Source organism: Sminthopsis crassicaudata, chromosome 1 (genome assembly GCF_048593235.1).
Source record: "Sminthopsis crassicaudata isolate SCR6 chromosome 1, ASM4859323v1, whole genome shotgun sequence".
Lineage (NCBI taxonomy): Eukaryota > Metazoa > Chordata > Mammalia > Dasyuromorphia > Dasyuridae > Sminthopsis > Sminthopsis crassicaudata.
The window spans coordinates 753,485,429-753,506,378 of NC_133617.1; the positions used below are offsets into that span (position 1 = coordinate 753,485,429).

The 20,950-nt window shown below is 44.6% G+C and overlaps 1 protein-coding gene across 7 annotated transcripts in view; it reads right to left on the reverse strand.

The window, feature by feature from the left end:
• The window catches only part of SEPTIN7 (septin 7), a 68,939-nt gene that overhangs the window by 3,981 nt on the left and 44,008 nt on the right, over positions 1 to 20,950 (reverse strand). For all 7 annotated transcript variants that reach the window (XM_074284536.1, XM_074284537.1, XM_074284534.1 and 4 more), the window contains 7 exons: positions 19,081 to 19,181; positions 16,270 to 16,404; positions 14,585 to 14,702; positions 14,005 to 14,097; positions 13,175 to 13,271; positions 8,508 to 8,559; positions 2,915 to 3,040 (listed from right to left, as the gene is read on the reverse strand). In XM_074284536.1, coding sequence (XP_074140637.1) covers positions 2,915 to 3,040; positions 8,508 to 8,559; positions 13,175 to 13,271; positions 14,005 to 14,097; positions 14,585 to 14,702; positions 16,270 to 16,404; positions 19,081 to 19,181 — 722 coding nt within the window. The remainder of the gene's footprint in view (positions 1 to 2,914; positions 3,041 to 8,507; positions 8,560 to 13,174; positions 13,272 to 14,004; positions 14,098 to 14,584; positions 14,703 to 16,269; positions 16,405 to 19,080; positions 19,182 to 20,950) is intronic.

The following is a 20,950-nucleotide window of genomic DNA, read 5'->3' on the forward strand; positions in this document are numbered from 1 at the left end:
GAAAGGGAGCCAATTTACAAAACCAGGACACATATTTTTTTCTAGGGTTTGCATCTATTGTCAGTAGTCAGCACGTGTCCATTCCACAGAAACTGAACAGTGGCAGTCACCAGCCCAAGAACAGTGCCACCATCTAGGAAAGACACTCCAGCCTCAGAAAGTTGTCCCGGGCTTCAAAAGCTCCTTTCTGTAAGTTGAAAATTCTTGGTTGCTAGAAATAGTGGGAAGGGATGGAGACTTTTGGGCAAAAGCTGACAATTCTCTCCGCTCTACCATTTCTATACCTAAATTCAAAATTCTTAGGGATTAAAGTAAACTGCTCAACTCTGGAATAATTTAAGTGACCACTTCACATGCCTTCAACTGTGTCAAATCTAAAAAATAAAATAGACTTAATATGTTTAAAGTGCAGCTCCTGAAAGCAAACGCGGGAGGCTCCTCGGACGCCAAGATTAAGGTATATAATCAAAACCAAAACTATCCATTAGGTAAATTCTCGATTTCATTTAATAAATTACTATAACATGCCGCTGTTGAATGGCTCAACTATGAAGAGATTTTAAGAAAATATGCCAAGTTTTGTAGCTATTACACATGTAAACGAATGCACCCTACCAGAGAGCCCTTTTAAAATTTATTTGCCTTGTAAAAAGCCTTAGCTCTTGATCTAACAGAGACATTGGAGAAGAATACTGTCTTAGCATGGCAGAAGAGCGGCTGCAGGATTTGTGGGGCCCTGTCCTTGGTGCTACCCTGGGCTCATCCAATCATAGGTCTCCCACTTGCAGGTACCACACACAAGTCTTCCAGAATCCCTTTGGAGTTTGTTCTTCAGGTGCATCGAGGCCCATTTAATCAAATGCAGCACTCCACAGTGAACAAGCTGCTACGCGCCGGACCTCACCTCTGCTTTGGGGACACAAACCAAGCAAGTGATAAAAAACTCCATTTAAGGGGGGGTGAGTCTGGCAGGCACCAAACCAGCTGGCGACACAGTGGACAGAGTGCTAGGCCTGGAATCAGGAAGACCTGAACTCAAGTTCCTCCTCAGATCCTTAAAAGCTATGATTGTCTGCTTCTGTGTCCTTAACTTAAAATGGGGATACGAGCACTTTCTCCCCAAAAGGTGCCATATCCACAACAAGGCACACAGGAGGTATCTTACCCTGGAGTAGAAGGCACTCGGGCTAAGGGAGGCCAGGCTGTAAATCCTCCCCTCGGCCACCCCAATGTCCTAAAGACCAGGGCTAACCACGCCCCTCCCAACTTAAGAGTCTTCCCTAACCTGGTCCCCCTTTCCCAACCCAGCAAGACCAGCTGTTGGCGCTCTCACAAGATGCTGCTCCTCCCAATCTGAGAGCTTCTGCCAGCTGTGCCCTCCCTCCCTCAAAGCTTGGCCAGGCCATTCCTGATGCCCACAACTAGGCCTGCTGTTCCCACTCTATATCTGTTTCTATGGTGCATCCCCAAGGGGTCAAGTAGGCACATAATGGCTCTGGAGTCTGAGGGCCTTTGTTATTATCTGAGCCTCAGTTTTCCCATCTGTAAAGGGAAGAGGTGGAGGTGACTGGAAGGCCTAGGAAAGAAACAGGGGTATAAGGCAAAGGAAAGCATTTAGGGGGAAAGGTAATGGCAAGTTTGGGGCGCCTGTGGAATGTCCAGGTGGAGAAGGGAGGCAGCTACAGGGAAGTCCTACTCCAAGCCCTAGGAACCAAGGAGGCCCATGAAAGAGAAAGGGAAGGAGGTCAGAGGTGACCCACGGAACAAAGAGAAAATGGCCACTGTCAGGCCCCGCCAGTGCCACAGAGAGCCAAGGGAGAAACTGATTAACAGAGACGTTTAATTAACAATTTGCACACCAGATTTTAAAGGCTTAAGCAGCAAACATAACAGCCCTAAAAAAACCAATCCTAAGAATTCTAATGGGATTTTGTGCCAGTTAGCATGCCCGTGGTGACATTTCAGTTCTCTATCGGAGAACTCTATTGGAACTCCATCATCAGCTCTATTGGAAACTGAGGACGACCATGTTTTGTGATCAAACCACAAAAATCAGGATACTGAAGACGGGAGGACCGTGGCCTTTCCTCATTTAACAGCTGAGTGAAGACCTGCCTGGAAGGGACTTTCTTGGGGTCACACATGAGACTGGGCCTCTGACTCCAGAGGAACCATGAAAAATGAGTTTAAGTACTTGCTGAATAAACTCATACTAAATGCACAGCTTCATTTAATCTAAACAGAAAACAGTAGCAGGCATTTTAATTTTGCACGATGTTCTGACACTTTAAAATGAGGAAGGGTCTTCACGCCTGCCAGTCTGGTGCACACCAGAGCCCTGCATACATAAGCAGCCTCTTTTGCATGTGCACGTCACCTTTGCAGAGTCTCAGTGATAAAAAATATAAAACAGATCAGCCTTGGAGAGCTCCCCAAAGCAGCTGTCACAAAACGGCAGCTTAAAGAGGGAGCACTCTGAGGTTCAAGCTAAAAGGATTCTGGGATTGCAGTAGGAAGAGGAATGACTAAATACCTACTGTACTTAAAGCAAAATGCTAGGGAAGAGGAAAAATTTAAAATTAAATATGGCCCTGCATTAGAGGACAGATACAATGGTGAATGTCAGCCTCCCCACCAGGAGGAGAACAGATGGGGAGGAGCCAGAAGACCCCAGGACGCTGTCCATTGTACCACCACCCCGCTGGGGTAGAGGAGATTTCCAAAATGCCTTGGGATGTCCCAGGACATTGCCAGGTGAGGCAGGGGAATCACCACCTCTCCCACCAGGACATGGTAAATGGTGGAATTTAGGGAGGAGCTGCCTCGAGGCCTGACCTTGACTCCCCGAAGGGAGTCCCAGGCCCAAGCACGCACATCCCCATTCCCTACTGGCCCTCCCACCAGCCCCACTCACTTGGTCAGCTGTCCCTTGTTCTTGTTATTGTCCACCCCGTTGTACGTCACGGCCGCCAGCTTCCGGCTCCTGTAGTTCTCATAGTGCACGTTGTTAGTCACGTCCTTCAGGTCTTGCATGTGGGTTCTGTCACGACAGAGATGACAGCAGGCGTTTGCTCCTGGTTACACACGGGTGCAAGGGGAGGCCCTCTGGGTCTGAGGGTGGGATGGGGGGGGGCACTTTCCTACCAGATGACAACTGTATAAGGCAACAGAAAACTCCCTTTCCTGAAATTAAGTTGTTTCAGTAATAATCAGTGAACTGTCAAGTAAGGCTCATCAGGATCACAGGTGGCTTCTAGATGAAATGTTCTGTGAGATGCTTTTCAGCTCTCCAACTAGCTTTTCAGGAACTCCTCTTCTGCACATCATCATTCGGTTATTACCAATTGCCAAAGAACTAGAATCATGGAATCAGGGTCAAGACCGGAAATGACCTCATGGCTCATCCTCAACCCAACAGATGGTCACATGGCCTTATTAGCATGATTACTAAGAAACAACAGCCATCAGAGCAGAGACCATGCCTATGGCTAAGACAACTATAAGTATAGCTAGTACTTGCAAAGCACGTTACACATCTTCCTTTATAAAATGCTTTTCTAAAGAAGAAAACAATGGTCATTTTTAATCTCACTTTAAAAAATGCTTTTAATTCCCCCAAATTTCTCCTGGAAAATAAAGCTCCATCTTTCTAACAATTCCTCCAGTGGGGCCTGAGAGAGGTAAATCCTAGAATCAAGACAATGAAAGTCACCCAGTGGACAAGGTGGAGAAGACCAGTGGATGTGAGCAGTCAAATGTAACCAAGAATTATGTAAGAAAAACAGCCTCAAGGATATGTCACTGTCCTGTAGGAAAAGATTTGGGGCAGTTCCTAGAGCGCACCCATGTGAGTCGGTGAACCGGAATTTGTACCCATTACTCATTGTAATGAGCTCAGAAATCTCCAGTTCCAAAACTTGACAGCTGATTCCTTCTCTCAACACCAGACATAAAGTTGTGACCAGGCTGCCCTCCCGTGGTTTCTGTGGAACAGGCCTCATTCAGACTCCACTAAGTAAGTACAAAAGGCACCTCTCGATGCACTCTATATAATCCATCTAGCCATCAGAGCCTTTGCCCAGAGCTCTCCTAAGGGGATTCCCACTCTCTCTGGGACCTCAGTTTTCTCATCTGTAAATGGGGATAGCAGCCTCTCAACCACCTCTTGGGGTTACTCTGAGGACAAAAATGAGCTATTTCTAAAGCCCGTTTGAGTTTGTAAACCTTCCCAGGGCTCACGATGATGATGCCTTGGGCCCATCAGAGCTCTGTCCAAGCTGGAACCTGGCCTAGCTGAGCTGGAAGGGGCTGTACTCCGAAGGCACACAGGGGCTTGTGCATGGCTCTCACGAGTCTGAAACATGTCTCTGCCCCCTTGGCCCTTCCTCTCCTTGCCTCCACGCCCACCCCGCAAGTATCCTGGATCGCTCACCCTCCTCATCTGCACTTCTCTAGGCTTGCGTCTCATCCCAGCTGGAACCCCAGTCCTCCTCCATCTGAGCACCTGCCGTCTGGGACTGTTATTCAGGCTGTCTGGAGCTGTTCATGCAAAGCTGTGTGCTCCTGCCTGTCCCCATTAGACTGGGAGGGATCCCTGAAGGCAGGGACTGCCATGATCTCTCTATGAAGCCCCCACACAAAAGCAGATGCTTCTTAAGAACTAACTCCCCGACAGCTTAAAATAAAGGGGGACAGAAAAGTAGTGACAGGAGTTTGTTGTTGAATACCACAGAAAGCCCCCAACCTCCCTCCACAGTAAATGTTTTCTGCCTCTGGAAACCAACATCTGACCAGAACCAGAAAGAAATGTCAAATGACTTCTGGATAAAACCTGACAAGATCTGAAGACGCCGCTGGGATGAACCTGTGTGAAGTGCAGACACCCCCGGGCTCTCTCCACAGAAACTCTGAGTGGGGAACCTGGGGAGAGCTGGGGGTGGCTGGAGCATCAGCCTGAACCAGAGACTTTCACCTCCTGGACTGTTTATGGAGTCAGGCTATGTGTCTGGGAGGAAAGGAACCAACACACTGGGAGTGAGTGAGTGTATGTGGGGGGAAAGTAAAGGGGAAGGACAGGAACCACACTTTGCAGGAAGGTAGAATTTGTCGGGAAGAGCTTAATATTAATAGTTCTTATTAAGAAAAAGTGAACAAGCAAAATAGAAAGATTCCAAGCACAGAAACTTAACTATAGGAACAGGGAAGCCCAGGATTCCATCTTCAGCTTCAATCCCAAAGAGGGCCGTGAAATGTTCCCTGCCCGGAGATAATTCATAGAAGAACTCAAAAGAGAATTTAAAAATCAAATGTGAAGCCTTGAGGAAAAACTAAACTAAACTTAAAAACTATCCAAGAAAAATAAGATTATGGAAAAAAAAAAAAAAAAAAGTTAACCAACCAGAAAAGGAGATACAAAAGCCTTAAAGATAAAAATAACTCTTTGAAAATTATAACTGGGCAATGGGAAGCCAGTGAAGCTATGCATTCGCAAGAAAGAACAAAACAAAATATAAAGAATGAAAAAATAGGGGCAGCTAGGTGGCGCAGTGGATAGAGCACCAACCCTGAAGTCAGGAAGCCCTGAGTTCAAATCCAACCTTAGACACTTAACACTTTCTAGCTGTATGACTCTGGATAAGTCATTTAACCCCAACTGCCTCAGCAAAAACAAAAACAAAACAAACAAACAACAACACCAACAAAAAACAAAATGTGAAAATCTTATAAGAAATACAATACATCTGGAGAACAGATCAAGAAGAGAAATATAATTAGACTACCTGAACACTGTGACCAAAAAAAAGAACCTTGATACAATAATGCAATAAATAATCCAAGAAAATTGCCCTGTGGGGACAGTAGAAATAGAAAAAACCCACCCATCATCACCTCAGAGAGATCTTTTGTGGAAAACACATAAAAATATTATTGCCAATTTCAGAATCCCCAGATGAAAAGAGAAAATTCTGCAAGAAACAAAGAAAAAACAATTCAAATATGCTGCCCCTAAATTTAGAATTGTACAAGATTTACTTGCAGCCACAATGAAAACCACAAGTTCTGGAATCATGTATACGAGCAATCAAAAGAACCAGGCTTGTGGCCAAGAATATCACGCTCAACAAAATTATCCATAATATGGAATGGAAAAAAAAAGTGGACATTCAACAAACCTGCAGATTTTCAGGACTTTCTTTCAACCAAATCTGAACTCAACAGAAAATTTCACATGTAGGAAGCCCATATCAAAGTTGAATTTCAGGGAACTTAATATGGACAAATTATTTATGTTTTCTGCATGGAAATGTATACCATATGTTCAAGACTGACATCAGCAACTGGGCAGCTCAAAAGGAAGACTGGGGTAGAGCTGAGTATGAGCTGACTCTTAAAAGCAAAACTGCCTAGAAAAAGATAAAAATGCTAATTATGTTTTACAAATAAGGGGCAGAGAAAGAACAGATAAAGAGGCATTAGAGGGAAGAGGAGGGCTTGTAGTTCTAAAAATCTGTTCACATTGGGAAAAGGTTAAATGGGCAACACCCTCCAAAATTTACCAAAAAAATAAGAGGGAAAGGAGTATTGAATGGGGAAGCAAAGGGTAAGGGAAGAAGACAAGGAAGAAATCCATAGGTCTACCAGCAGGACAAAGATTCTAGATAAAACTGCCCAAAATGGAAGAGAAACAACTAAAATACACTTGGGGAGGGGGGGAATGCTTTTAATTCCCCCAAATTTCTCCGAGAAATAAAGCTCCATCTTTCTAACAATTCCTCCGGTGGGGCCTGACAGGTAAATCCTAGAATCAAGACAATAGAAGTCACCCAGTGGACAAGGTAGAGAAGGCCAGTGGATGTGAGCAGTCAAATGTGACCAAGAATTATGTAAGAAAATAGCCTCAAGGATATGTCACTGTCCTGTAGGAAAAGATTTGGGGCAGTTTCTAGAGTGCACCCATGTGAGTCTGTGAACCGGAATTTGTACCCATTACTCATTGTAATGAGCTCAGAAATCTCCAGTTCCAAAACTTGACAGCTGATTCCTTCTCTCAACACCAGGCCCAGATAAAGTTGTGACCAGACTGCCCTCCTGTGGTTTCTGTGGAACTCCACTTCAGACTCCACTAAGGCACCTCGATGTGCTCTAAAATTCATCTAGCCACCAGAGCCTTTGCCCAGAGCTCTCCTAAGGGGATTCCCACTCTCTCCGGTCAAACGTCCTCCAGTTTGGGCTTTGAAAGGCTCATGTTCAGCAGGCCGAGGGTTCCACACAGATTTCTACTCAGTTTCACTTTCTTCAATCCAGTCTGCCGTCTCACCCTGATAAAATCTTTATGGATCACATCACTGAACATGTAGCTACTCACTCCAGTGCCTTTTTTTTTTTTTTTTGGGGGGGGGGGGTGGGGGTGGGGGTGGTGGAAGATGGGAATGGTCACCTAAACTTTATTCATAGCAGTAAGATTCTTGGGACTCCCCAAGAGAGGCTTCCCTTCCAAGTGAACACTGAGCTCTGAATGACACAATCAGTCTCAGAAGTTCAGCCCCTCACCGAGTTCTTAATTTTTACTGAGGAACACGAACAAGCCATCAGATGCTTGGCTCCAGTCTAGACAAACCACTTCCGTTTCCCCGCCACATTGTATCCCTGTTCAGATTCTCAGCCTGGGGAACACTGAGGAGGTCTTGTGGAGTTTCTCAAACCCAATCCACACTCTTCCTGCCATGTATTTCTGAGTTTGCTGTCCCTCACAATGCACATTCAAGAGATCATCAATGGCCCAACCCATTGGACTATACTTCAACTGAGTAATCCATCCAACCAATGAGCGAGCATTCTCCATCTACTGCAACTGCCCAAGCCCTGCAGTATTCTGGGCCTTAGTGAAAGGCACATAATACTAGGCCCCAAAATGGGGCATCTCTTCCCTTGGAACTTTCTCCATGAAGGAGAGAATTACTTTGGATACACACCTTGTAGAAGAGAGTCTCCAAGAGACAGAGAACCCATAGGACAAAGAATGAAGCCCCATCTCTGGCAGGTCACTGAATCATCAGTTTAAAACTGAGAGACAAAGGGTCCATCCAGTCCTCTCGTTTTATGGAGGGGCCAAGAGGCCTAGTTTGACTCTAGGTTTTCTGTCTTCAAATCAATCTACTAGAGCTTTCCACCATTTTCTTTGGCTCTTCTTCTGGGATTAATCTACCTGATTTAAACCAGTTAACTTAAGGGGCTACACTGTGCTTATGGAGGAAAGTCAACACCGCCAACGTACAACCAGCAAGACTGGCTGTCATCCAACCATCAGATCAGCCATTTATTTTTTGACTGGCTATTTTCTTGTCGTGACTTCGGCAGAAATCACAATATATGCTAATTAAAAGCACACCACCATGAATACTATCCCCAATTTAAAAATAACTGATACTTGGAGAGGTCGGCCTTTTAGGCCTCTCCAGCTCTTTAAATAAATCTATTTTAAACTCCATGTTATTGTTCACACTTACCTTATCAACATGTTTCTGAGAATTGTGAAATCACAATGATCACCATTTTCAACTGCAGGAAAAACACAGAACACGCCAAGTAAATTCACTTAGGAATACTAAGCTTTCCCAACAATAACTATCAATATGCCTTTAAAAACATGATGATTAATATTAATTTATTCTTTACCAAGAACCTCCCTCGGGTCAAGTGGAAGGAAATATCCTTGTTTGTCTGCTCTTCAACAACAGACAAACTATGAGGTCAATGTTTTTCTGGCTTTCTTTGCTCACATCTTAAATCCAAAAAATGTCAATAGGCAAGTTAAACCCGATACTTTACACATTTTCTGGCAGAGAACACCGTTACTCTGAATATGTTTTTCACCTTGGGAACTCAACTAAATTCAAATGTTATGGTTTAAAGTTACACAAGACCCCAGTACTCAAAAGGAAACAGCTTTTGGAATTGCACACATCTGATGTTTTGGTTCAATCAGAGCCAAGGCTACCTAAGTGGCGGCCCTAATCATGGTTCCTGCGTCACGATGTGCAAATACATTAGGATGAATCAGCATCAGTGATGAAACCTCATGTGACCCAATGCCCACTTGTAACATTGCTCTTATGTCTCTGTGCTTTTATGCAGTACCACGCCAAGACATATTTGAACAGAAATGACGTCAGTTAGGCTATGTCCAAGAAGGATGTATCCTCCTGTTGGCACTTAAGACATAGCTTTGTTCCTTTTGGAGATCCTGAAATCACCAAGCCCGCTCCTAAGTTCTTCACATAGACCAGGCTCCCTAAAAAGCAACACCCACTTTTAGGCCCACTCAGCTTCCCTCATTTCCTGCTGGGCACAAACTTCAATGAAAGGGGCTGCTTTGTCATTAAAAACACGTCAGTCTCACAGAGAAAAGGCGGCCAGTGTGCTCACTCCAGGGTTGCTTCTTTTCAGTCTAAGTTTAGAGATAGATTCGATGCTTCTTTAAATAATTTAAATAAGCTAGAAGTTTCCTATGTGATGAGGTTTAAGGAGAATGTGCCAAGGGGCCAGAATGATAAGGTAACAGAATTGTAGATGGCCGGGAATGGTTAACCCAGCTAAGGCTCCAAATGGTTAAAGCTGGGGTGGGGCCATGGCTCTAGAAGGACTGGCAAGGATAGGGTAACTTTGGGGATGGGAAGTGCCAGTGATGCCTTTCTGCAAAGGGGAGAAGTGACTTGTAATTGATCAGTGCACCTCATTCATCCAATGATGCAGTTTCTAGCCATAAAGCCACCCAATAGAAGGAATGTCAGAGGTCATCTGGTCCAGCCCTTTTATTTTACTAAGGCCCACAGAGAAACAACTTGTTCCAGAACCAGAATGGGCACTCAGCTGGGATTTAAAACCCAGGCCCTCTCTAAGCCTGCCCAGAAGTCTGCAGGGCGTTCCTCTAGTTCTCTCCACATCTCAAGGAGTCCATAGGCCATTAAAGACCATCACCCTTTGCTAGGTAAGCAGCTCAGTCTATCTTCTCACATTCTGCTGTTTTTCTGCACATGACACCAAATAAACCAAGTCTTTCCATTGTGTAGAACAGAAAAGGAGCCCGGCACAAGACACCGTGATGTGTCTTCCAGTATGTATAGCCTGCTTCTCTTGTTAAATACATCAGATATTTAACATGTGACTTTCAAAGCTGCACATTGGTGTTTTCTTCCCAACTTCCTTCTGTCTGCTTGTCCTTTTAAATAAATGTTTTAATGCCTTTTTTAGAATGGAGGCAACCCCAGCCCGAACTTCCTCTTCTCCCTCACAAATTCCCAGTAAAAAGCAGAAACCCAGGAGCCTTGGGAAAATACATTTCCTGTTGTACTTTGTTACCTCATTTGATGCTCATTGTACAGAGGGGATGCCAGGGTCACCAGAACCTGAATATGGGGGCCTCTGTGACCTCTTTTTGGAAAGCATGGAGTAATGGCCACAGCCTGTTCTTTTTGCACCCCCACAAGACCAAGGTGAAAAGCATTGCTCTCTCTGTGACATCCCACCATGGCCCAGAGGCTAGGCACCTGTGGGCTCCTGAGAAGGACCTTCCCTCCCCCTTCTAGCCCCATGTTTGAACTCTGAGTACCCCTGTTCTTATCCTACCTCTGCAGAGATGAAGAATCATCACATCCTAAGACCATTTACAAAAACAAATGTTAACTGTACTTTCTGCTCAGATGGAGATCATAATCCCATGTCCAATAGGATGGCATGAGAAACCAGGCCCACCCTAGGCGGGTCACACAAGGGCACCGGCTTACAAGCTCTCCATGAAGATGCCAAGGGAGGAAAGGCCAGAGGCCGTCTCACTTCCCACCACTGGTAAGGAGACCATTCACCAGGAAGGGAATCTGGAGGAAAGAACAGGGGGAGATCTTCCCAAAGGACATGCACTTTGTGACTCAGTGGCTTCTCCAGGTCAGAGGACAAAGAGGAAAATGATGAAGTGATGGAAGGCCATGCTGATGTTTATAAACTAGGGATCAAATACTTACCAGAAGACCACCCTGGAGTATCATAAAATGCTTTTTTAAAGAGAAGCTAAAAAGGGATGGAGAGTAGCTGAACATTCTCTCTGAAAGTGGCACCACCTTAGTGGGCCCTCCTGGCACCTGACATGGCACGAAAATAAACAGCCTTTCAAACTGAGGCACTTTCCACCCTCCTCTGGGACACAAGGTCAAAGACAGCCAAACTCCGTGTTCCATCAAGAAATCCATGTTGTTTAAGGCCAAGGTCAATAGTAAAGGTCAGGCTAAGCTCAGAAAGGGGAAAGGAGAGCAAGGAAGAATTCACAAGATGCTAGACTCTGAATAGGGCCTTGAAGGACAGAGTGAGATGGGAAGAGAAAAGAGATTCTGGCAGTGAGCAGCAGCAAACTGGGGAGCAACAGGGGCTATGTGGTCCACGGGGACCAGAGAGCCAGAGGTAGGGCAGACAATCCGTGCTCGGTGAGATGCTCTCAGGCTTGGGGGGTTCTCGGTGCCTGGCTCTTCACACAGCTGATAAGAGCTTTTGGAGAGGCAAGAAGGTGGTGAGCCATCACGGCTGGAGGGGAGGAGAATGAAGAAAAAAGGATAAGCCTCATTCATGGGAGGCAGTGCTCTGAGAAACTGCAAAAGTCCCCGTCACTGAGACCATGATCTCCCAGCTATGTCAGGGTGGCTAGGTGGCACTGTACTGCATAGGGCAGGGGGCCAGGAGGCAGGAAGCTAAGTTCAAATCCAGCCTCGGACATTTATTAACTGGTGACCCTGGACAAATCACTTCACCCTGTTTGCCTCAGTTTCCTTCCCTGTAAAATGAGCTAGAGAAGCAAATGGCAAGCCACTCTCCAAGATTTTAACCTAAAAATCCCCAAATGAAGTCACAGACTCGGAAGCAACTGAAAAATGATAGAACAACAATTTTAGGCTTCTGTGGCCCACTCCCTCCAAAATCCTGGAGGCGTGATCCCAACAGGTATGATCCCAAGGGCCTCGCCAACAGACAAAAAACACAAAGGAGTGTCAGATGGGACATGAGGCCAGACCTTCCTGGCTCCCAGTGAATCCTGATACAAATTTCTGAACATCAAGCAACCCAAAAGCTAATGAGAAGTGTCAGCAAATTATACCTCCCCCACTAAAAAAATGTACATGCACAGAAAATTGTGTTGTGGCTTTTTGCCCCTTTTATCCAGGATATCGGAAAAGAAGGTGTTTGGCTTCTGAATTAAGAATGAAAAGGACGGAGGGAGGAAAGGAGAAAAATTTGGAACACGAGGTTTTACAAAGATCAATGTTGAAAACTATCTTCGCATTGTACTTGGAAAAATAAAGATATATTTATTTATTTTTTCCCCCTGAGGCTGGGGTTAAGTGACTTGCCCAGGGTCACACAGTTAGGAAGTGTTAAGTGTCTGAGACCAGATTTGAACTCGGGTCCTCCTGAATTCAGAGCTGGTGCTCTCTCCACTGTGCCACCTAGCTGCCCCCAGAAAAATAAAGATATATTTAAAAAAAAAAAGAAGAAGAAGAAAAAAATGGAACATGACACATAGGCCCCCAAATATTAGCAATGCTGAAAGGCCTCAAAATGATAAACAGTCCTTGGGAGGCTTAACGAAAGAGATGAAGGAAAAAGATAAGGAGATATGAGAATTTGAGATTTTACTCATACAGGTAAAATATTGTTCTTGCCAAGTACTATGGGGTCATCATTCACTTGGAAATGTTGCTATGACATAAGTACGAACCAAACATGAAGCCTAAGGGTAGAAAGGAACATCGGGCTCTATCAGAGAGCTAGAGCAGGGGAAATGGGGCCTGCTGGATGTCCAGGCTGCAGGTAAAGGCCAGGGATGCTTACATTCCTGCCAAATGAGGTTTACGAAAGAAGAGAAGACACTTCCCCTTGCCCTTCAGTGACCTAGAAACAGCCTAGAAACCCCAACAGGGTTAGGGCAGGAGGAACATGCAGAAAACAGGCACGTGGCTTTCTGACAACCAGGAAAGCCCAGGCCACACGTGGCCCAAAATGAGGACTGCATCTACAAGCCTGAATCAAGAGAGCAAACTCCCTGAGATTCATGGCTGAGCAGTAAGCTTTCGGCTCCTACCTGAAACCTGAACGAATAAAAATAAGGAACAGGCCCTGGCGAAAGCCTTACCTTCAGCAACACCCCAAGGATACTGTCTTCCTCGGACCCTTTTGCCATTAACTTCAATGATAGTATTGCTACCGACCACAGCAAGAGGTAAACGGTCCTAGAAGACAAAAGAGGACGATTGAAATATGTTCCTTTTGCTCGCAGAAATCAGAACAGCCTTCTTCAATGGGAAGGAGCAATCTTTGCAACAGCCTTGATGGGTTCCTAGAATACCACGTGAGTAAGCACAGCCTCGTTCTCATGAGTGGAGCGCTTCCCCCTCTCCCCCCCGGCCTGGATTCAAGGCCCTATTGCACCCTGGCTTCCCTCACTGAGAATGAGCCGCTCTAAAGACATGTGGCCATCAGCCAACAGGAGAAGTGACAGTGGAAGTCCCCCCCACACCAGCGGCTGCACCAAAGCGCCAGTAACCCCGACCCATGTTCTCAGACACACCCAGAACAAACAGGAATGGCAAGAAACAAAGCTCGTGGGATCAGAAGCCCCCAAGAGTATCAGAAATAAGGAGCCCGTTTTGCCTGTCAGGTGTTGGCGAAGAAGCTCCAGAAATGCCAACCATGTGACCATCCCTCCTGGTTTTGAAGAACAACCATCTGCTGCAAACTCAACTGCAGAAGTGAAGAACCACATTTTTAAGCCCACAATGATGCTTGCCCTTTGACCTGTACTTAACCAAAGACTTAGCAGAGGGATCTGAGCGGCCCACAGCTGAAATCTGCCCAGAAGCTGTGCTAAAGAGAGACCTCCTAATCTGCTGACAGAAAAAACCACTGGGGTGGATTCTTTCCAAAAATCATACTATTGCAATGCATGGGCTAAGAATGGCTTACCTTTATCTTTTTAACAAGCTTATTTTCTTCTTCATCATCTGTTTCTGGAAATTCATATATTTTAATTTTATGCTCCTGAATTTCTTTCATTATCTAAAACAAATTAAAATGAATAGAACAGAATAAAACAACATGAAATCAACAATTTATTTCTAAGTGAATAGTAGGTGACAACTGGTCACTTGGGTGGCACTGTGGATAGAGCATACAGCCAGGAGTCAGGAGGATCTGAGTTCAAATCCAGCCTCAGACGCTTACTAACTGGGTTCCCCTGGGCAAAGGGAGCTGCCAGCTTGGCTCTGTACCAACAGCAGGAGCCTTGGCGTGCCCTCCTGGGGAGTAGGGGGTGAGGGGTGGGAGCAGGGAAGGACCTTGGAAAGAAAACTGGAGAAGAAAACATGAAACTACTTCTCAAGCAAGCAGCCACAGCTGTGCACCTAGGAGACAGGGACCAAGGCAGGGGCACATTCTAATAAAAAAGGCAAATAAGGAGAGCAGCTTCTGGCACCGAGAAGCAGAAGCAGCAGTCAATATTGCAGGCCCAGGGGGGCACAGCACATACTCCTCCCCCACCACATACCTGCTTCTTAAACTGCTGGCACTCTTCAGGGGTCAACGTGTCCGCTTTGGCAATGAGGGGGATAACGTTCACCTTGTCGTGCAGGCGCTTCATAAACTCAATGTCCAGGGGCTTGAGGCTGCAAGACATGACCGTCAGGGTGACAGTGTGGGTCATTTCTCAGGCTCCTTACGCCCAGACATCATAGGGACACAGGCGGCGCCCCTCATGCACCAGCCACCCCCCTGGCTGCCCTGTGTTATCCAGAAGGGTCAGAGAAGCCTTGGGACCCTAGACTGGGAGGGCAGGCTTTGGCCGGAAGCAGTGGGGCTTCCAGGAGGCAGGAGCACAGGCCAGCAGCAAGTGAGGATTCACACCAGAATGCAGCCCCATCCTGGGCAAACTCTGTTTCATCATGCGGAGACACCCCAGAACACAGGACTCAGGGTTTGGGGTCAGGAGGACCCAAGACAATGCCTCCATTGTCTCCATAGCCCCCTCTCCTGCAGGGACCTTCCAAAGATTGAATGAGATAGTATTTGTAAAGCACTTTCAATGCCTGGCCTATAGTAGACACTCTATATCCCCTGCGCCCCTTATTATTATTACTACCATTGCTATTATTATTGTTAGGCTAAGGTAGTTATGGGGTACAGCATTTGTGGTCAAGCTTCACAGAAGCCCTACTTAGGACACAGGAACACCTATTTAGAATACCAGACCACGTAGTTCTAACACAGCAGCTAAGGAGGTGAGAGGAAGAGCCCAGCATGCCGTGATGGACATGAAAGGCCCTGATTCTTTCCCATCTTTGCCTGAAATTTTTAATCTAATCATAGAAATTTCTAGAATACAGATAAAACTTGGCATAATGTATAAAAATTGGATAGTTATCACTTCCTTTCACTGAATCCAAAGTTGTAGAGTGCTTATCAGTAACTCTTAGTCTGATCCAAATAATATTCAAGAGATTCAGAAGTTTTAGAATTAATTTCTTGAATTATCATTGACTATCAACTGTTCTGGAACCACCGAAACATTTTAGGAAAATGACATACTTGGGGCTTATGGAAATTCTAATTTGGTGTTTTTCGTGTTATTTTCAGAAAACGAGATAATATCGCACAGTACTAACTATAGAGATTTCACCTCCTGAAGAGTGGTTTGGAAAATGGCACACAAGGCAACTCCATCTGCTTTGCTGTTAAATGCAGATTAATCTCAATAAATATAAAATAAAGTAGAGCACTCTCTCTGCCACTCTCTGGGCACAGGAAGTCATTTCCAATTTAAACAATCAAATCTGGAGTTTCCCGCAGGGCAACGGAAACTGGTTTCAAACTCAGCATCAGAGAGCTTAAATAGTTCCTCTGTGCCTTTCTCTTCCTCCTCAGAGTGTTCCCGTTTGGTTCAATTTAGCACCATTTTGGTTTGAGAATTTAAAAAATTTCCACCATATAATCTAAGGCACAAAGAAACCACGCCATACAACCAAATTTAAGGAAGCAAAATAAAAGTCATTCTCTCAGCATCAAAAGCCAATTACCCTGAGAATACAGTTACTGCTAAGTGTTATCTGGTTTATGTCTTATCAGAAATTGTGATTGAGAGAGGGATTATCCAAGAAGACTTTAGGGCCAGCTAAAACACCCAGAAACCCACAAAAACAAATTAAAAACACCCAACAGAAAGAATAAGGTACTAACCCATGTCCTGAAGGGGCAATGAAGTATAAACAACACTGCACCCTGTTGTCTGGCATCTGCCTTCTGTTCACCCGAGATTCTGCATTCAGATAATCCTCAAATTTACTGTCAATGTAGTCGATAACAGGCTGCCAACTAAAGAATACAAAAAGAAAGGAAACGATGAGAAAGAGCTCTATCTGCACTGCACTTCTAAGTACGCTTCTAAGTACTTCTAAGTATATGCAAATACTGATGATGTCTTTGTTCTGCCCTGGTCAGAAAGTACGCAGATTACTTTAATACTGACCAATTCTTCCTTAAGTAGAGAAGTAGACAAAGCACTCCATAAAATTACTCTTTAAGGTCAGATAAATTGAAATTCTTCTACATAAAGGCACAAAAACAGATCCTAATTTAACAAGAATAAAATAACATTAGGCACCGTGTCAAGTTCTCGGGATTAAAAATTGCCCTTAAGAAGCTTGTAATCTAGTAAGGAGAGAGTGTGCAAACAAATACAGGCTCTATATGTGCAGGATAAATAGGGAATAATGACCAGAGGGAAAGCTCTGGAATTAGGAAAGGCTTCCTTTAGAGGGTGAGATTTTTTGTTGATATTCAAAGGGAGCTGAGGAGGTCAGTAATCAGAGCAAAGGAAGGAGAACCTGGAGGATAAGCCAGAGAGAATGCTCTGGCCCCAAAATGGAAGATCTTGTTCATGGAAAAACCAGGAAGCCACTGCTCAGGATTAAAGAGTAATGTGTAAGAAGCCTGAAAAGTAGGCAGGGAAAAAACAAGATTTCTATTTAATCCTGAAATGGAAAGGAGAGGGGAAGAACTAAAGGAAAAGAAGGCAGGAAGAAATTTTAGGAATTTTAGGAATTTCCACTGATAATTTAGTGGAAGATATATTGAAGTGGGGAAAGACTGATGAAGGTCAGCCCCAGGAGATGATGTGAGGAAGGAACAATATGAGCAGTAAGGAGGGCAAGACACAGAGGATGGGGAAGGAAAACAAAAGCTAGGCTCAGGCTGAGTTTAAGATGCAGACAAGACAGTCTGAGGAGCCCAATAGGGAGTTAAAGACTGGAGCTGAACAGAGAGGTTAGGGCTGAGATGAAGATTTAAATCAACAGAAAAAAAGGATCACTAAATGCAGGAGAGCTTATGAAATTACCAAGTGGAAAGCAGAGAGGAGAAAAGAGGAGGCTCTAGGGCAAAGCTCTTCTTGGGGGACCCAGATGAAGATCCTGTAAAGGAGACTGAGAGGTGAGAACCAGGCTCAATCAAAGGATGAGGACTGAGAAAAGGCAATGAAGAAATGTGGTTCCTTTGGCAAGAAAAGTTCTGGTTGAATGAGTGGGGACAGAATTATGGGGTGAAAAAAAGCAAGGAGGGGCAGACTGGTGCTCAATGAGTCCAGCCACAAAGAAGAGGAGAGACATGTTCCAGCAGAGATGGATGGACCATCAAAGTTTGCACTCTGGAGGGTGTTTGTGGGCAGGAGGGAAAGCAAAGAGAATGGGGGTGCAGAGCATATGTCTCAGTAGGAGACATCTGGGTGATGGGATTTGTTCGGGGGACAGGAGCCTTCAGAGATTGGAGAGATCTTGGAGAGTTAGGCCTTCCAATAGGGAAGGTGGAGTTGGGGTGCCCTGATCGGCACAGCTTCCTGATCGGATCCAGCTTCAATCAAGAGAACACTGAGAGTAGGAGAGGCAAGGAAGAGAGAGCCAAAGGACTGGAGAAGGCAAGCATGCTATGGACAAAGGATAGGATTTGGGGCTGCAAGGCAGAGGGAGAGGGAGAATAATGACAGCCTGAATGAGGAAATGTGAATTTGAGAGATCAAGAGCAAGGGAGTGGAGAATCTGTGAACAATGACAAGGTCAAGGGTAGGACCACTTCTAAGTATAACTGAGGTCATGTTAAAAGCCAAGCAACTAGCAGGTGAGTGTTGGAGAGAGTAGTAATATAGGCAGGAAAGACTATGAGTCTTAAAGAAAAAAGTATCCTGGAGGCCCATCGGGCAGTAAATAAGAACTGGAAAATCTCAACAGTTGTAGAACACAAGTAGTAATGAGAGAAAACTTGGAAGTGGCAAGAGGGAGGCAAGAAGTGTTCCAGCTCCCTTAGTGAGATCAATGAGTGAAGGTACAGCCAGTGCTGGAAAGGAAGGCCAGAAGTCCGTGAGAACTGGAAAATGGACAGAGGGACAAAGAAAAAGGGTGAAGGGGCCGGCCCCACAAGGAATCTGTGCAATCACTGAGTGGCTTCAGAGGAGAATGTTGGGGGATTGGGCTAAAGGACCAGAGAATGGGATCTGAATAGTAAGCTTGAGGATCTCTGGAGAGGAGAGGACAGGCCAGGGAGGAATGACCCTGCAAAGGCAGTTCAAGCTTATCCAAGACAGCACCAACAAACACGCCATCAACTGGTGCAAAGAGATCAAGAAGTAAGAGTAAAGAAGGTGAGAAGCTATTAAAATCTGGCAAATAACGGATCAATTGGTAATTTTGGAAATAGCTATTTCAGCTGGGCAGTGTATCAGAAAACAGAATGAGAAAAGTTAAAAAATGAATGACAAGAAATAGAAGCAAGAAGTGAAGGCAATTTTTTCCCCTAGAAGTCTGGCTGAGGAAGGAGAAAAATGATGATGATAGCTTTAAGGGGATGGTAGAACTAAATGATAATAAAAAGATAAACACCAACTCATAATGTAAAAGGAAAAAAGCAATACAGAATTTTAAAAAGTGGGTGAAAATAAGTTTCTGTGACATCTAAAAAAAACCATGAACTAAGCAATATAGAGACAAAGAGTTCTCTTACCAATTACTATTGTCCACTGCATCACCAAATCCAGGAGTATCCACTATTGTGAGCAATAACTGAACACCACCTTCTTTGATTAAAACTTTGGCTTGTTCCACCTGAAAGATTCAACAGTTCAAAGGTTAATACTGAATCAATAACAGTTAAACCAAAGGAGTAATTCTAACTCAGTGTGTCCTCTGGGGTTCTAGAGGCATCAGAACAGGACCAGGAAGAAGTTGCCAGGAAGAAGGAAGAATCAACCGCAAGAGCTCCCCATCTATGTTGTTTTATGTACAGTGCTCAAGAATGGAATGCTGCTAGCCAGGGAACACCCTTGGAGCAATCCTAGCCTTAAGGCGACTGCAGGACATGAGAGAGGGAAAGAGCTCTTCTGACTTGGGGCCAGATGTTTTGTTTTCTTTAAATCTTGCTCTAAAATGAATTTTAACATTGACCAGTTATTCTATTTGCCTATTCTTTTTTTTCCTAACAAGAGATTAAGTGAGAAACTTGGAGTTAATTTAATTTACTTAAAGCTCAAGGGTGGCTTTTTGTGACCACAACTGAAGTCAAGGTCTTATCCATGTTCATCTAATGGCAGATTATCCTAATTCTATGAAAACCCCCCAGGCTTTTAATTAGTTTTGTCAGCTGCCAATAACATCATATCTGGAGTGGTGGTTAACTAAGACTCATCTCTGGCCCTAAGCAAAATGCAGTCCAACTGTTAGTTTTTAAACCACATCCCAGCCTCACTGTGGAAGACAGGCGCTTCTATGGCCAGGAAAGGTCACTGGATCAGCGGTGAACGCCTCAATCTAGAATCCAAACAATCAGGAAGTTCAAAAAACAAATTTCTTTCCCCCATGCACACAAGTGATAAATAGCCCAACTGTAGCAGTCCCTAGGAGGAGGGGAGGCCATGTTCAGTACCCTAGGTTCACTGTACAGTAACTGATTCATGAACAACTCTCAGGCTTAAATTGCACAGTGAAAAAGATGAGGCTCCCCGATGATGACTGAATGCCTTAAAAACAGAATAGAAATGCTTAGTAAAGAAAGGGGTCAGTCAATTTCAACTAAGCAGACTGCTCAATGAGAACCTACTTCCCAGAGTAAGGAATTGGCTTGTCCTGTGTGGAGAAGAGCATGGAGGCCAGGGTCTCTGTGTTGCAGAGGAAGAGAAGGGGGCGTTCAGGAAGAAACCAAGAAGGTCTTAAGGCTCTGTTATTCAAGTCAGAGGTTAGAAGTCCATATGTTAAAAAAAAAAAAAAAAAAAAGAGCTCCTAGTCAATCATAGATTATTAACGAAACACTAAACATCTCCTCGAAGCAGGACACAGTACTAGGTACTTGGTGGGTGTGAAAGACCAAACCCATGTCTTACCTTTGGGGCCAAATTGTACCAGATTGAGATTAATTTCAGTTAAAATGATTATTTCTCTCATATTGATAACCAAAGACTTTTCTATTTCCTCAAAGTTCACTTGCTCAGAGACAATTCGAATCTTGCCCTAAAATGAACAGCACCCAGACCATCTTATCTCAGTGGAATTCTTAGCCCACCATCTTTAGGGCAGACCCTTTTTTATAAATTGTCCAGGAGTGGTGCGAATGGAGAAGAGTCTTGATTCTTAAGTGGCATAATCAAAAGAATAAGCCCAAGATGGCAGGAATAAATAATGATGAATGTTGGAGGGGATGTGGGAAAACTGGGACACTGATACATTGTTGGTGGAGTTGTGAAAGAATCCGGCCATTCTGGAGAGCAATCTGGAACTATGCCCAAAAAGTTATCAAATTGTGCATACCCTTTGACCCAGCATTGCTGCTATTGGGCTTATATCCCAAAGAAATACTAAAGAGCGGAAAGGGACCTGGATGT